Below are 15,460 nucleotides of genomic sequence, written 5' to 3'. Positions count from 1 at the left end.
ACCATTCATAAAATGAAATGATGTCAGTCCACTAATAAACCATTCATAAACTGAAATGATGTCAGTCCACTAATAAACCATTCATAAACTGAAGTGATGTCAGTCCACTAATAAACCATTCATAAACTGAAGTGATGTCAGTCCACTAATAAACCATTCATAAACTGAAGTGATGTCAGTCCACTAATAAACCATTCATAAACTGAAATGATGTCAGTCCACTAATTAACCATTCATAAATTGAAATGATGTCAGTCCACTAATTAACCATTCATAAATTGAAATGATGTCAGTCCACTAATAAACCATTCATAAATTGAAATGATGTCAGTCCACTAATAAACCATTCATAAACTGAAATGATGTCAGTCCACTAATAAACTATTCATAAACTGAAGTGATGTCAGTCTACTAATAAACCATTCATAAACTGAAGTGATGTCAGTCTACTAATAAACCATTCATAAATTGAAGTGATGTCAGTCCACTAATAAACCATTCATAAACTGAAGTGATGTCAGTCCACTAATAAACCATTCATAAACTGAAGTGATGTCAGTCCACTAATAAACCATTCATAAACTGAAGTGATGTCAGTCCACTAATAAACCATTCATAAACTGAAGTGATGTTAGTCCACTAATAAACCATTCATAAACTGAAGTGATGTCAGTCCACTAATTAACCATTCATAAACTGAAGTGATGTCAGTCCACTAATAAACCATTAATAAATTGAAGTGATGTCAGTCCACTAATAAACCATTCGTAAACTGAAGTGATGTCAGTCCACTAATAAACCATTCGTAAACTGAAATGATGTCAGTCCACTAATAAACCATTCGTAAACTGAAATGATGTCAGTCCACTAATAAACCATTCGTAAATTGAAATGATGTCAGTCCACTAATAAACCATTCATAAACTGAAATGATGTCAGTCCACTAATAAACCATTCATAAACTGAAGTGATGTCAGTCCACTAATAAACCATTCATAAACTGAAGTGATGTCAGTCCACTAATAAACCATTCATAAATTGAAATGATGTCAGTCCACTAATAAACCATTCATAAACTGAAGTGATGTCAGTCCACTAATAAACCATTCATAAATTGAAATGATGTCAGTCCACTAATAAACCATTCATAAATTGAAGTGATGTCAGTCCACTAATAAACCATTCATAAACTGAAGTGATGTTAGTCCACTAATAAACCATTCATAAATTGTGATGTCAGTCCACTGATAAACCATTCATAAACTGAAGTGATGTCAGTCCACTAATAAACCATTCATAAATTGAAGTGATGTCAGTCCACTAATAAACCATTCATAAACTGAAGTGATGTCAGTCCACTAATAAACCATTCATAAATTGAAGTGATGTCAGTCCACTAATAAACCATTCATAAATTGTGATGTCAGTCCACTAATAAACCATTCATAAATTGTGATGTCAGTCCACTGATAAACCATTCATAAACTGAAGTGATGTCAGTCCACAAATAAACCATTCATAAATTGAAATGATGTCAGTCCACTAATAAACCATTCATAAACTGAAGTGATTTCAGTCCACTAATAAACCATTCATAAATTGAAGTGATGTCAGTCCACTAATAAACCATTCATAAAATGAAATGATGTCAGTCCACTAATAAACCATTCATAAACTGAAATGATGTCAGTCCACTAATAAACCATTCATAAACTGAAGTGATGTCAGTCTACTAATAAACCATTCATAAACTGAAGTGATGTCAGTCTACTAATAAACCATTCATAAATTGAAGTGATGTCAGTCCACTAATAAACCATTCATAAACTGAAGTGATGTCAGTCCACTAATAAACCATTCATAAATTGAAGTGATGTCAGTCCACTAATAAACCATTCATAAATTGTGATGTCAGTCCACTAATAAACCATTCATAAATTGTGATGTCAGTCCACTGATAAACCATTCATAAACTGAAGTGATGTCAGTCCACTAATAAACCATTCATAAATTGAAGTGATGTCAGTCCACTAATAAACCATTCATAAACTGAAGTGATGTCAGTCCACTAATAAACCATTCATAAATTGAAGTGATGTCAGTCCACTAATAAACCATTCATAAATTGTGATGTCAGTCCACTAATAAACCATTCATAAATTGTGATGTCAGTCCACTGATAAACCATTCATAAACTGAAGTGATGTCAGTCCACAAATAAACCATTCATAAATTGAAATGATGTCAGTCCACTAATAAACCATTCATAAACTGAAGTGATTTCAGTCCACTAATAAACCATTCATAAATTGAAGTGATGTCAGTCCACTAATAAACCATTCATAAAATGAAATGATGTCAGTCCACTAATAAACCATTCATAAACTGAAATGATGTCAGTCCACTAATAAACCATTCATAAACTGAAGTGATGTCAGTCCACTAATAAACCATTCATAAACTGAAGTGATGTCAGTCCACTAATAAACCATTCATAAACTGAAGTGATGTCAGTCCACTAATAAACCATTCATAAACTGAAATGATGTCAGTCCACTAATTAACCATTCATAAATTGAAATGATGTCAGTCCACTAATTAACCATTCATAAATTGAAATGATGTCAGTCCACTAATAAACCATTCATAAATTGAAATGATGTCAGTCCACTAATAAACCATTCATAAACTGAAGTGATGTCAGTCCACTAATAAACTATTCATAAACTGAAGTGATGTCAGTCTACTAATAAACCATTCATAAACTGAAGTGATGTCAGTCTACTAATAAACCATTCATAAATTGAAGTGATGTCAGTCCACTAATAAACCATTCATAAACTGAAGTGATGTCAGTCCACTAATAAACCATTCATAAACTGAAGTGATGTCAGTCCACTAATTAACCATTCATAAACTGAAGTGATGTCAGTCCACTAATAAACCATTCATAAATTGAAGTGATGTCAGTCTACTAATAAACCATTCATAAATTGAAGTGATGTCAGTCCACTAATAAACCATTCATAAACTGAAGTGATGTTAGTCCACTAATAAACCATTCATAAACTGAAGTGATGTCAGTCCACTAATTAACCATTCATAAACTGAAGTGATGTCAGTCCACTAATAAACCATTAATAAATTGAAGTGATGTCAGTCCACTAATAAACCATTCGTAAACTGAAGTGATGTCAGTCCACTAATAAACCATTCGTAAACTGAAATGATGTCAGTCCACTAATAAACCATTCGTAAACTGAAATGATGTCAGTCCACTAATAAACCATTCATAAATTGAAGTGATGTCAGTCCACTAATTAACCATTCATAAATTGAAATGATGTCAGTCCACTAATTAACCATTCATAAATTGAAATGATGTCAGTCCACTAATAAACCATTCATAAATTGAAATGATGTCAGTCCACTAATAAACCATTCATAAACTGAAATGATGTCAGTCCACTAATAAACTATTCATAAACTGAAGTGATGTCAGTCTACTAATAAACCATTCATAAACTGAAGTGATGTCAGTCTACTAATAAACCATTCATAAATTGAAGTGATGTCAGTCCACTAATAAACCATTCATAAACTGAAGTGATGTCAGTCCACTAATAAACCATTCATAAATTGAAGTGATGTCAGTCCACTAATAAACCATTCATAAATTGTGATGTCAGTCCACTAATAAACCATTCATAAATTGTGATGTCAGTCCACTGATAAACCATTCATAAACTGAAGTGATGTCAGTCCACTAATAAACCATTCATAAATTGAAGTGATGTCAGTCCACTAATAAACCATTCATAAACTGAAGTGATGTCAGTCCACTAATAAACCATTCATAAATTGAAGTGATGTCAGTCCACTAATAAACCATTCATAAATTGTGATGTCAGTCCACTAATAAACCATTCATAAATTGTGATGTCAGTCCACTGATAAACCATTCATAAACTGAAGTGATGTCAGTCCACAAATAAACCATTCATAAATTGAAATGATGTCAGTCCACTAATAAACCATTCATAAATTGAAGTGATGTCAGTCCACTAATAAACCATTCATAAACTGAAGTGATTTCAGTCCACTAATAAACCATTCATAAATTGAAGTGATGTCAGTCCACTAATAAACCATTCATAAAATGAAATGATGTCAGTCCACTAATAAACCATTCATAAACTGAAATGATGTCAGTCCACTAATAAACCATTCATAAACTGAAGTGATGTCAGTCCACTAATAAACCATTCATAAACTGAAGTGATGTCAGTCCACTAATAAACCATTCATAAACTGAAGTGATGTCAGTCCACTAATAAACCATTCATAAACTGAAATGATGTCAGTCCACTAATTAACCATTCATAAATTGAAATGATGTCAGTCCACTAATTAACCATTCATAAATTGAAATGATGTCAGTCCACTAATAAACCATTCATAAATTGAAATGATGTCAGTCCACTAATAAACCATTCATAAACTGAAATGATGTCAGTCCACTAATAAACCATTCATAAACTGAAATGATGTCAGTCCACTAATAAACTATTCATAAACTGAAGTGATGTCAGTCTACTAATAAACCATTCATAAACTGAAGTGATGTCAGTCTACTAATAAACCATTCATAAATTGAAGTGATGTCAGTCCACTAATAAACCATTCATAAACTGAAGTGATGTCAGTCCACTAATAAACCATTCATAAACTGAAGTGATGTCAGTCCACTAATAAACCATTCATAAACTGAAGTGATGTCAGTCCACTAATAAACCATTCATAAACTGAAGTGATGTTAGTCCACTAATAAACCATTCATAAACTGAAGTGATGTCAGTCCACTAATTAACCATTCATAAACTGAAGTGATGTCAGTCCACTAATAAACCATTAATAAATTGAAGTGATGTCAGTCCACTAATAAACCATTCGTAAACTGAAGTGATGTCAGTCCACTAATAAACCATTCGTAAACTGAAATGATGTCAGTCCACTAATAAACCATTCGTAAACTGAAATGATGTCAGTCCACTAATAAACCATTCGTAAATTGAAATGATGTCAGTCCACTAATAAACCATTCATAAACTGAAATGATGTCAGTCCACTAATAAACCATTCATAAACTGAAGTGATGTCAGTCCACTAATAAACCATTCATAAACTGAAGTGATGTCAGTCCACTAATAAACCATTCATAAATTGAAATTATGTCAGTCCACTAATAAACCATTCATAAACTGAAGTGATGTCAGTCCACTAATAAACCATTCATAAATTGAAATGATGTCAGTCCACTAATAAACCATTCATAAATTGAAATGATGTCAGTCCACTAATAAACCATTCATAAACTGAAGTGATGTTAGTCCACTAATTAACCATTCATAAACTGAAGTGATGTCAGTCCACTAATAAACCATTCATAAACTGAAGTGATGTTAGTCCACTAATAAACTATTCATAAACTGAAGTGATGTCAGTGCACTAATAAACCATTCATAAACTGAAATGATGTCAGTCCACTAATAAACCATTCATAAATTGAAATGATGTCAGTCCACTAATAAATCATTCATAAATTGAAGTGATGTCAGTCCACTAATTAACCGTTCATAAACTGAAATGATGTCAGTCCACTAATAAACTATTCATAAACTGAAATGATGTCAGTCCACTAATAAACCATTCATAAACTGAAATGATGTCAGTTCACTAATAAACCATTCATAAACTGAAATGATGTCAGTTCACTAATAAACCATTCATAAATTGAAGTGATGTCAGTCCACTAATTAACCATTCATAAATTGAAGTGATGTCAGTCCACTAATAAACCATTCATAAACTGAAGTGATGTCAGTCCACTAATAAACCATTCATAAACTGAAGTGATGTCAGTCCACTAATAAACCATTCATAAACTGAAGTGATGTCAGTCCACTAATAAACCATTCATAAACTGAAGTGATGTCAGTCCACTAATAAACCATTCATAAACTGAAGTGATGTCAGTCCACTAATAAACGATTCATAAACTGAAGTGATGTCAGTCCACTAATAAACGATTCATAAACTGAAGTGATGTCAGTCCACTAATAAACCATTCATAAACTGAAGTGATGTTAGTCCACTAATTAACCATTCATAAACTGAAGTGATGTCAGTCCACTAATAAACAATTCATAAACTGAAGTGATGTCTGTCCACTAATAACACTGGACAACAAATTTTTACAAAAGTCATGTTACTGAAATAAAATTAGTCAATTCTTATCAATTTTTATGTGCTGAACACGAATATGACAGTCAAATTGCAAAATTGGCTCTAGTTTTTTTGTAATCTGCAAGAAATTAATGTTTACATAACGAAATGCATTCCAATAGTAAAAGGTCAACTGTAATAGCCTACCTATAAAAAATCAAGTCATTGACTACATCTTAGATTTCTTCGCCTGTCTCTTGTACAGCTGTTCGGGAGCATCTCTGAGGAGTGTCCAGCAGTAGTCAGCCAGCATTGTAGTGGACCATTTTCCCTGGTATCTTTGTTCCATTGTTGCGATATCTTGATGAAAACGTTCGCCGTGTTCATCACTAACAATACCATAGTTGCTAGGAAAGAAATCCAAATGGGAATGAAGGAAGTGAATCTTTAGAGACATATTGCAGCCAAGTTTCTTATACTTCATCAACATGTCTTCTACTAGTTCCTTATAGTTTTCTGCCCTAACATTTCCGAGGAAGTTTGTAGAAACTAGGCGAGAAGCATTCCATGCTTGTTTCGCGTCACCTTCCAGCAAGTTGTTGAACCGGTCATCTTTGAAAAGCTCTCGAATCTGAGGACCCACAAAAACTCCCTCTTTAATCTTTGCTTCGCTGAGTCGAGGGAATTTTTCATGCAGGTATCGGAATGCTGGCAAAGTCCGGTCAATGGCTTTCACGAAGTTCTTCATCAAACCTAGTTTGATGTGAAGGGGTGGTAGCAAGATTTTCTGAGCCTCAACCAGAGCTGGGTGTTGGATATTCTTCTCTCCAATGGCTACATTCTGCCTGTGAGTCCATTCCTTCCTCATGTAGTGCATTTCCCTTGCTCAGCTATCCCACTCGCATAAGAAACACATGTATTTTGTATATCCTTGCTGCAGTCCCATTAAAAGGGCAACTACCTTCAAATCACCACAGAGGTGCCAGCTGTACTTGTTATACTCAATGGAATTCAGTAGCTGCCCTAAGTTATCGTATGTCTCTTTCATGTGGACAGCATACGCTACTGGAATAGATGGAAGAATGTTTCCATTGTGCAAAAGCACAGCCTTGAGACTCAGTTTCGAAGAGTCCACAAATAGTCTCCATTCTTGTGGGTCATGAGTGATTTTTAAAGCATTCATGAGGCCCTCAATATCGGAACAGAATATCAGATTACTTTCCTTTCTGAAGAAAGGCTCCAATTGCTGGTGGCGCTTTCGATATGCAGTAATTGTGACATCTTCTTCTAGAAGATTCCATTGTTGGAGTCTTGATCCTAGCAATTCTGCCTTGTTCTTTGATAAGTCCAAATCACGAATCAGGTCATTTAGTTCTTCCTGTGTTATTCTGTGTGGGATTGATGATGCACCACAGTGAAAATCTGGATCACTGCATGCTGATGGACCAGGAGAAGAACAGGTCGACTCACCTTTGTCTTCGTCAGATGAATCAAGAGAATATTCTGCTGGAGGTTCTGGAAAAGGAAGTCCTTCACCATGTGGAACTGGTCTCAATGCAGACGGAATGTTTGGGTAGACTATTCTCGACTTCTTTCGCTTCGTTATTCCGCCGGAAAGAGGAGGAACCAAGCAGAAGTAACAGTCATTTAGGTGGTTGCTTGGCTCTCTCCACACCATTGGGACTGCAAACGGCATTGATGACCTTTTGCAATTCAACCACTGTGAAAGCTGTGTTGTACATGTAGCACAGCATATATGCGGAGCCCAAGGCTTGTCTTGGTCACCAACCTTGCATCCGAAGTAAAGATGATATGCCTTCTTCACTTGAGAATTGATACTTTTCTTCTGGTTGGCAAATGTCACTTCCCCACAAATATAGCAAAAATTGTCCGCGGTATTAACACACTTTCGAGGCATTACTGTTCTTTATTGTACGTAAATGGATAAAATAATAAGTTTTATGTAACAGTAGCTTGAACTGTCTCGCACAACGTCTAAAATATTTTAAATGCTGAACCTATCTGATTGGGCTTTATATAGTACACTGCTTACGTCAGCTTCAGCAGCCGCCTGGCATTAGTATAATAGGCCTACACATGTATAGTACACTGCTGACGTCAACTTACTTCAGCAGCCGCATGGCATTAGTATTGCATTGCATCAGAAAATGATGCAATCAACTGTGGATGATGTGAGCATGATGGTATTATGCAATGTTACATCATTATTCCGGATGTTGCTGCAGTCCTACTGGAGAAATTTACACAGTGAAACATAGAAAATGAGGTATATGAATATCTTCAAAACGAGAGCCAATACAAATTTTTCACGGTTATATTCGTGTTCGGCACACCAAAATACTACAGATTAGGGCCTTTTCAAGTCAGTAATGATTTCACTGTTGACCAGTGTAAACCATTCATAAATTGAAGTGATGTCAGTCCACTAATAAACCATTCATAAACTGAAGTGATGTCAGTCCACTAATAAACCATTCATAAACTGAAATGATGTCAGTCCACTAATTAACCATTCATAAACTGAAGTGATGTCAGTCCACTAATTAACTATTCATAAACTGAAGTGATGTCAGTCCACTAATAAACCATTCATAAACTGAAATGATGTTAGTCCACTAATAAACCATTCATAAACTGAAATGATGTTAGTCCACAAAAAAACCATTCATAAACTGAAATGATGTCAGTCCACTAAATAAATCATTCTTAAACTGAAATGGCAGTCCACTATCATTATGTGGATGTTGTTGCTAACAAAAAGTTTTTTAACTTTTGGCAACATTTTCTTGGAAACTGTGCATAACCAGATCTGACACGCATCATCCTGTTATGAATTTAAACCAAACATGACAGAACAATGGCTGACATTTCTGAAAATAGAAAATCCTTAAACCAGTTTATAATGATGATGCCAGTTCATTATAAGATGAAGCTGCCATTTCCCAAAATAGAAAATCCTTAAAATGACCTCCTGATATGGAGGCTGTTAAATCTGTATACATGATGCCAATTCACTATAAGATGAAGCTGCCATTTCCCAAAATAGAAAATCCTTAAAATGACTTCCTGATATGGAGGCTGTTAAGTTCATGCAAATGATGCTGAGCCATCATTGAAGATGGCTACCGTTACCAATAACAGACAAAGAACCGTAACAAGTTTTTCTAAAAAACTACCTGGCAGAATTAGACAAAATTTACAGAAACCATTATAACTTTAACTCCTTTAAGATTTATACCAGTATTGCTGATCTGACATCAGATGTCACTGCCATTACTAAAAATGAAAACATTGACAAGACTTTATTTAACAAAAAGAATTCAACATAATTTGACCAACTCTGACAGACACCATCCTGGCACAAAAACCTTGCAATATTGAACAAGTGATGTTGATATACCATCAAATAGGGACAAAGACAAAAAGAAACCTTGAAAGTTTTGTTTTCATAACATAGTCAACTGCATTTGAAATGTCTGCAAAAAGCATACTTTTGGCTAAGATTTCTTTGCCAGCTACTTTTGCATTTTGCTGTTCGGCAGATTTTAAGCATGGCATCAATCTCGGACCCATCTTGGCCTCTTTTTCCTAACTTTGTGTTGATTTGTTAATGTGGCAGTCTTTATCTGTGTGAGTCAGATGGATGTGTTTTTAACAGTTACTGCTTCTCCAAGAAGTTCACACCTTTCAAAGTCACATAGTTGATTTATAGTTTTGTAGTAAATTACTTTTTCTAATAACCTATTTCTCATTTAGATGGGAGCAGGCTATTGTTTTTTATTCATTCAGAGATGTTTTACTCATTGTCCATTGCATCAATTTTTTTATTTTTGAGAAGCATAGGTAAGACATTGTACCATCATTAATCAGGACTAGCCTTGGAATATCCTCATGGTTTTTCATTACTGACCTTGACACTGCCAGTTTCAACCTTAATGTTTGTGTTTTTAGTCGTATACAGGGGTATACATTATAGCATGTTTGGTAGGTGAGACAGTGTTCTCCAGAAGCATGTTTTTCTAATATTCCTAATATAATATCATGGGTTGTTTCAAATATTCCTAATATAATATCATGGGTTGTTCCAATTATTCCTAATATAATATCATGGGTTGTTCCAATTAAATTTATGTTTAAAGAGGGAGTAAAGTTGTATCTGTTCTATCAAGTATGGTGGATTCTAATCAAAGAGTTATCCTTCTACTTGATGTGTATCAAAAACTAGGCAAAAGTCCTATTTCTCAATTAGTTTAATGGAAATGGAACAGCTGAAACAATTATCTTACATAATTGTACTGTTTAGTATATCTGCCTTGTGGGTGGTTCTTTCCAGGGGGTTTCCCCTGGTTCTTCCTCCACCATTAATACTGACCACCATGTATGGCCACCATGTATAGCCAATCTTGTGCTGAGAAATGGCGTTAAACCCCACAACAATGACAACAACAACACTAAGCTTTGTAGATAGAAGATCTTGGGAATCAAAAGGTAAAAGTCACTCTGATTTACCAAATCAAAATGGTTTCTATGCATCTTTAGTTTTGCTGCATATAACTATACTACAGAAAGTTTGAGAAATTGTACCTTCATGAAATAGATATCATTTCATGAAATGGGTAAAAAGATTTTTGTCTGTTTCATTAAGTGGGTAGGTGTCTTTTTTATTGAATGGACAGAGGTTTTGTATGAAACTACAAGTTTTGTGTATGTTATTTTATATGAAACTTGTGACAGTATTCATCTTTCATGCATAAATCATGAATTGCCAATTGTTAAACAGAAAACAAGATTTAAACTCTGTACAATACCCATACTGAATCAATAGCTACCTGTACAGGGTCATACTTACCTACTCATACTTACAGACAGCCCATTTCCAAATGTAGGTCACAGTATGCAATGTATGGCTTCTGTTTAGCGAATATTTTCATCTTCAACTCCAACAGCTGGATCTATGTAGTGACAGCTTTGGACTTGATAATATAATAATTAATTTGCATTCTTGAAATGCATTAAAATGTCTTTGTGCATTTATTGTCAGCATCTGCATGTAAAATAAGAAAATACACATACATGCATTTTGGTCTTGTAATATCCAGGATTAACCTTTATTCTGTTATACTCTTTTGCCAACATCAGTTATTTTTCTAATGTTAGAGAGAATGTTAGAAGTGCGAGTACGTAAATCTTGTGATCTTTCTGGCCATTAAGTTAATGGGTAAATTAAATGAAATATTATACATTTGCCAGAGGAAACAATAATATTATTCAGTGGTGTTGTAAAGGGGATGGGGATGGGGAGTAGGCCCAGTGGATGCCCAAAATTCCCATTAATGGGAGGGGCCTCATACTTTAGATGAGGGGATCAGAATTGCTTTGTATGCCATTGATGAAGATAAGTATTGTTAAGTTTGTTTTTAACCTTTGGACCTAGCTATTTTTACACACACACACACATGCATGCATGCATACATGCACACACACACGCGTGCATGCATTCATGCACACACAAACACACAAGAAAATGTCTATCAGGTTCAGTCTTTCTTAAATTATGTTATGTACATGTAATTTGAATCATTTCGATGAAGCTGTCGGTTGAAATGAGAAATAAAACAGTGGGATCTAACAGGAAAATAAACTTACCAGTGTGACCAAGTACTGCACAGATTATAAACTGTATTGCATGTTTTGTATTACCTCAATGAAATATTGGGACATGGGTGCCACAGGACAAAAATCAGCATTAAATTTGATTAAAAAGTCCAGGACACAGGGATCAAGAAAAAAACTTCCGCCCGTACATGGATATTATCTTTTAATGAATGCCTCTCCAAATGTAGGTCACAGTGTCCTACATTCAAACATCACTGATTTTCGCTTCTGAATTTAACCTGATTTCTTGGATACTTTACTTTATAAGATTATACAACTTGGTTAGAGGACTACATTCTGTAAATGCCCTTTTACTGCATAAAAAGTTGGTCACATTGACATATTTTGCCCTTGAATTTACAATGTATAAAGTTAGATGACAAAAATTTCTTCTTATCTTTCAGCTATCAATGTTTGCAGATTTTAATGAGATTGAATGTTTGAAAATCATGAAAGAGAAAGATAACATGACTAGAGTGGAGGTCACCATTAAGGGAGACAAGGTTTGTTTTTTGTTTCACATTTTTCACAATATTATATGAAAACTCAAATGTGTTCATGTTAATTACAGACTCTTGATAGAGTCACTCTTCTGATATTTTTTCTACATAATTTTCCATTGTAATATTTTGAAATTATTAACAGAAATAAATGATGAAAATTGATCCATGAACCAATTATTTGATTACAACAAGGGCAGGATCCACAGTCTTTTTGGTAACAAGTATAGTTGTGCTTAAATGATCACTGGTGAGAATAAATTTATATAATTCTTACTTGTCTCATACATAGGGAAGCCCAGATTTGTTTCTAATAATATTCAGCACAGTCAGTTTGGTATATCTTTCCAGTTGATGGACAAAAATAATTCACCCGATTCAAAAAGATAACTGCAGATGATAAATATACAAAAGTTATTTTTAGTAGGTAAATTTATTTCAGTTTCAACTAGAAGTATAATTGATAGCCAGTATTAACATATTTGGAAATTCCTGTCTGAATCATCCATATTTGTAAGTCACTGTCCATCATATTCTGGAAGGCATTACCTGTAAAACTGGCACTGTTATATTTCACTAAGTCACCCCTTATGTCAATGAAAATATTTATGAAATATAGCCACAATGCTTACAGCAATTTATACTCATTGACTTGTAAAGATGGTGTCTATTTGTACTGGAATTGTTGCTAACAATTATACTTCTTACTGAATATGAAATTCATTTTCTTAATCAAAATAACAGAACTCTTTTGTTTTGAAGGTTAGTATTTGTCAAGTTCAACTCTACTGCTTATAGACCAGAAAAAGCTTATGCAACAGTCTTTTCTTTGTGATTCATTGGCACAACAGTCTTTTGTCTGTGATTCATTGGCACAGCGGTCATTTGTCTGTGATTCATTGGCACAATGGTCTTTTGTCTGTGATTCATTGGCACAGCGGACCTTTGTCTGTGATTCATTGGCACAACGGTCTTTTGTCTGTGATTCATTGGCACATGATTGTTAGTCACTACTTCTTATTAGCTACTCAGAGGATTGCCACAAAATGTTTATGGACAGATGCATTCTAATTGGACCTAAATGAAACTAGTTTGCTACAGATATCCAGTATGACCATGTCTTGTCACCACAGCTCTTTATTGTTAGTCATATTGATATGGAGTCTTTGTTATATGACTTCTTTTGATGTTAAATGAAAATGGTGCCTATCTGACATCCCATGGTAGCCATTATTAAAAATCTTATTGGTTCTCCATGTGACTGGTGGTAGTATTGATGCTGGAGTTTCAATAAAAAGACTTTTTTATGGCTGTCTATATGGTCCATAATGCATATCATAACGACCTGATATGCCATTACAGCTGTCTTGACAATTCATTATTGCCACTGTCAGGGCCATCTTGAAAACATTGTTTTTCCTACATGGGAATTTTGAATTAAGGGCTTCTTATGATGTCTGGTTGGTCTTAAATAAAAGTGGTGCCAAGATGACATCCAATATGGCCACCTCACATCCATCTTTAAGCTCTTGCTGTATTGATCAAATGGTTCTATCAGCATGTAATCTTCATGAAAAGACTTATTATATTTGTCAAGAATATCAGATGATTTCAGTACTCAGCATTGAAAAAGAAGACATTATCTTGGATTTATGGAAATTCTTTTTGGCCAGGTGAGCATCAGTCTATTCAAGAGACTCTTGTAATTTGGTAAAGTAGTTTTTCTAGAAAGCATGAAGATGATTTCTACTAAAAAATGATGAACCATACCTTAACAAGGTCCATGCCAGATGCTTAGAACAGTTGTTTTACTTAACCTTTGAGTCAAATAAAAAAAATAAAAAAAAATAAAAATGCTTGTGGTGGTGCCCTGAGTGGTCTAAAGTACTCTCTGTTGCGGATCACTGCCATCTCATCTCTGTCTGCGTGGTTTCGAGTCTCGTTGGATTCGGCTAATGTGGATATGTGAGAAAGCTTGCCAGTAGCTTCTCATGGGTCGGTGGTTCTTTATGGGGTTTTCCCGGGTTCTTCCTCCACTATTAATACTGGCCGCCATGTATAGCCTATCGTGTGCTCAAAAATGGCATTAAACCCTACAACAAGAACAACATAAAAATGCTTGTGAAACTTTATGAAAACATTTCAAGTGTTCTTAAGTTGGTAAAATTGTTATGTGACTTGTTATTTCAAAAGGCAAGTTAAAAAAAAAAGGTTGCTGTCAAAATTGAGTGACAGATATCATGGTGCAAATCCTACTTTGACCTGACGAAAATAAAACATCCATAGAGAAATAGTTTGCTCTGGACTAGGCAGCAGATTCGCTTACATCTTCAAGCTTTTTTGTGAATTTTCAGCAGGAATTTCCTGGATTAAAATATAACTGCAGACATAAATAATTAATTCATCTAACAGAAAGATTTTATCAGAAGCACAAAATACAGCGTTTCAACTACATTACATTGCTCATTATACTGATAAAGACATACAAATTGATATTGTCCTTAGAATATGAAAGCTTTCAATAGCCTGATATAGGAGAATGGATGAAGAATTAATGCAACAAGATTAATACAGAAAGATGAAGTCAGCTTTGCATTCTCTGCTTCTTTGGGTGGGAATAACAGGCTAGTTTTATCTGAATTATTCACTAGAATTGTCTCTGGCTTGTTTTATCTGAATTACTCCTTGAATGGACCCTGGATAGTTTTATCTGAATTGCTCCCTAGAATGGACCCTAACTAAAACATACAGACAAACACATGCGCAGATGAGATTAGTAAGGTCAAATGGGAGTATTAATTAGCTCATGAGATTTATTAGCATGGATCCTGTAGAAAAAAGGTGATTGCTCCATACAAGTAATATTTTGCCAGAAATAACTTCTTTTTTTTAGCTTGTAAAGGAAAGATATATCATTCACCCTGCTTTATAAATCATTTATTTCATTGAATATTTAGTAAGTGTACAAGCTCTTTTGATCATTGTATAAATGTAAATATTTTCTTAATTTATTCGTATTTCCAGCATTGAATACATCTTATTGTGTAATATGTGTCTGC

General features: G+C 34.3%; 1 protein-coding gene across 1 annotated transcript in view; it reads left to right on the top strand.

The window, feature by feature from the left end:
* The window catches only part of LOC149796891 (uncharacterized), a 217,130-nt gene that overhangs the window by 156,598 nt on the left and 45,072 nt on the right, over positions 1-15,460 (top strand). The window contains exon 14 of the mRNA XM_089961541.1: positions 12,306-12,404. Coding sequence (XP_089817667.1) covers positions 12,306-12,404 — 99 coding nt within the window. The remainder of the gene's footprint in view (positions 1-12,305; positions 12,405-15,460) is intronic.

This window comes from Sinohyriopsis cumingii, chromosome 6, assembly GCF_028554795.1.
Source record: "Sinohyriopsis cumingii isolate HCF-2022 chromosome 6, ASM2855479v2, whole genome shotgun sequence".
In the NCBI taxonomy this organism is placed as follows: domain Eukaryota; kingdom Metazoa; phylum Mollusca; class Bivalvia; order Unionida; family Unionidae; genus Sinohyriopsis; species Sinohyriopsis cumingii.
Note: the sequence above shows the minus strand (reverse complement) of the source record. Positions and strands in the feature narration are given on the sequence as shown.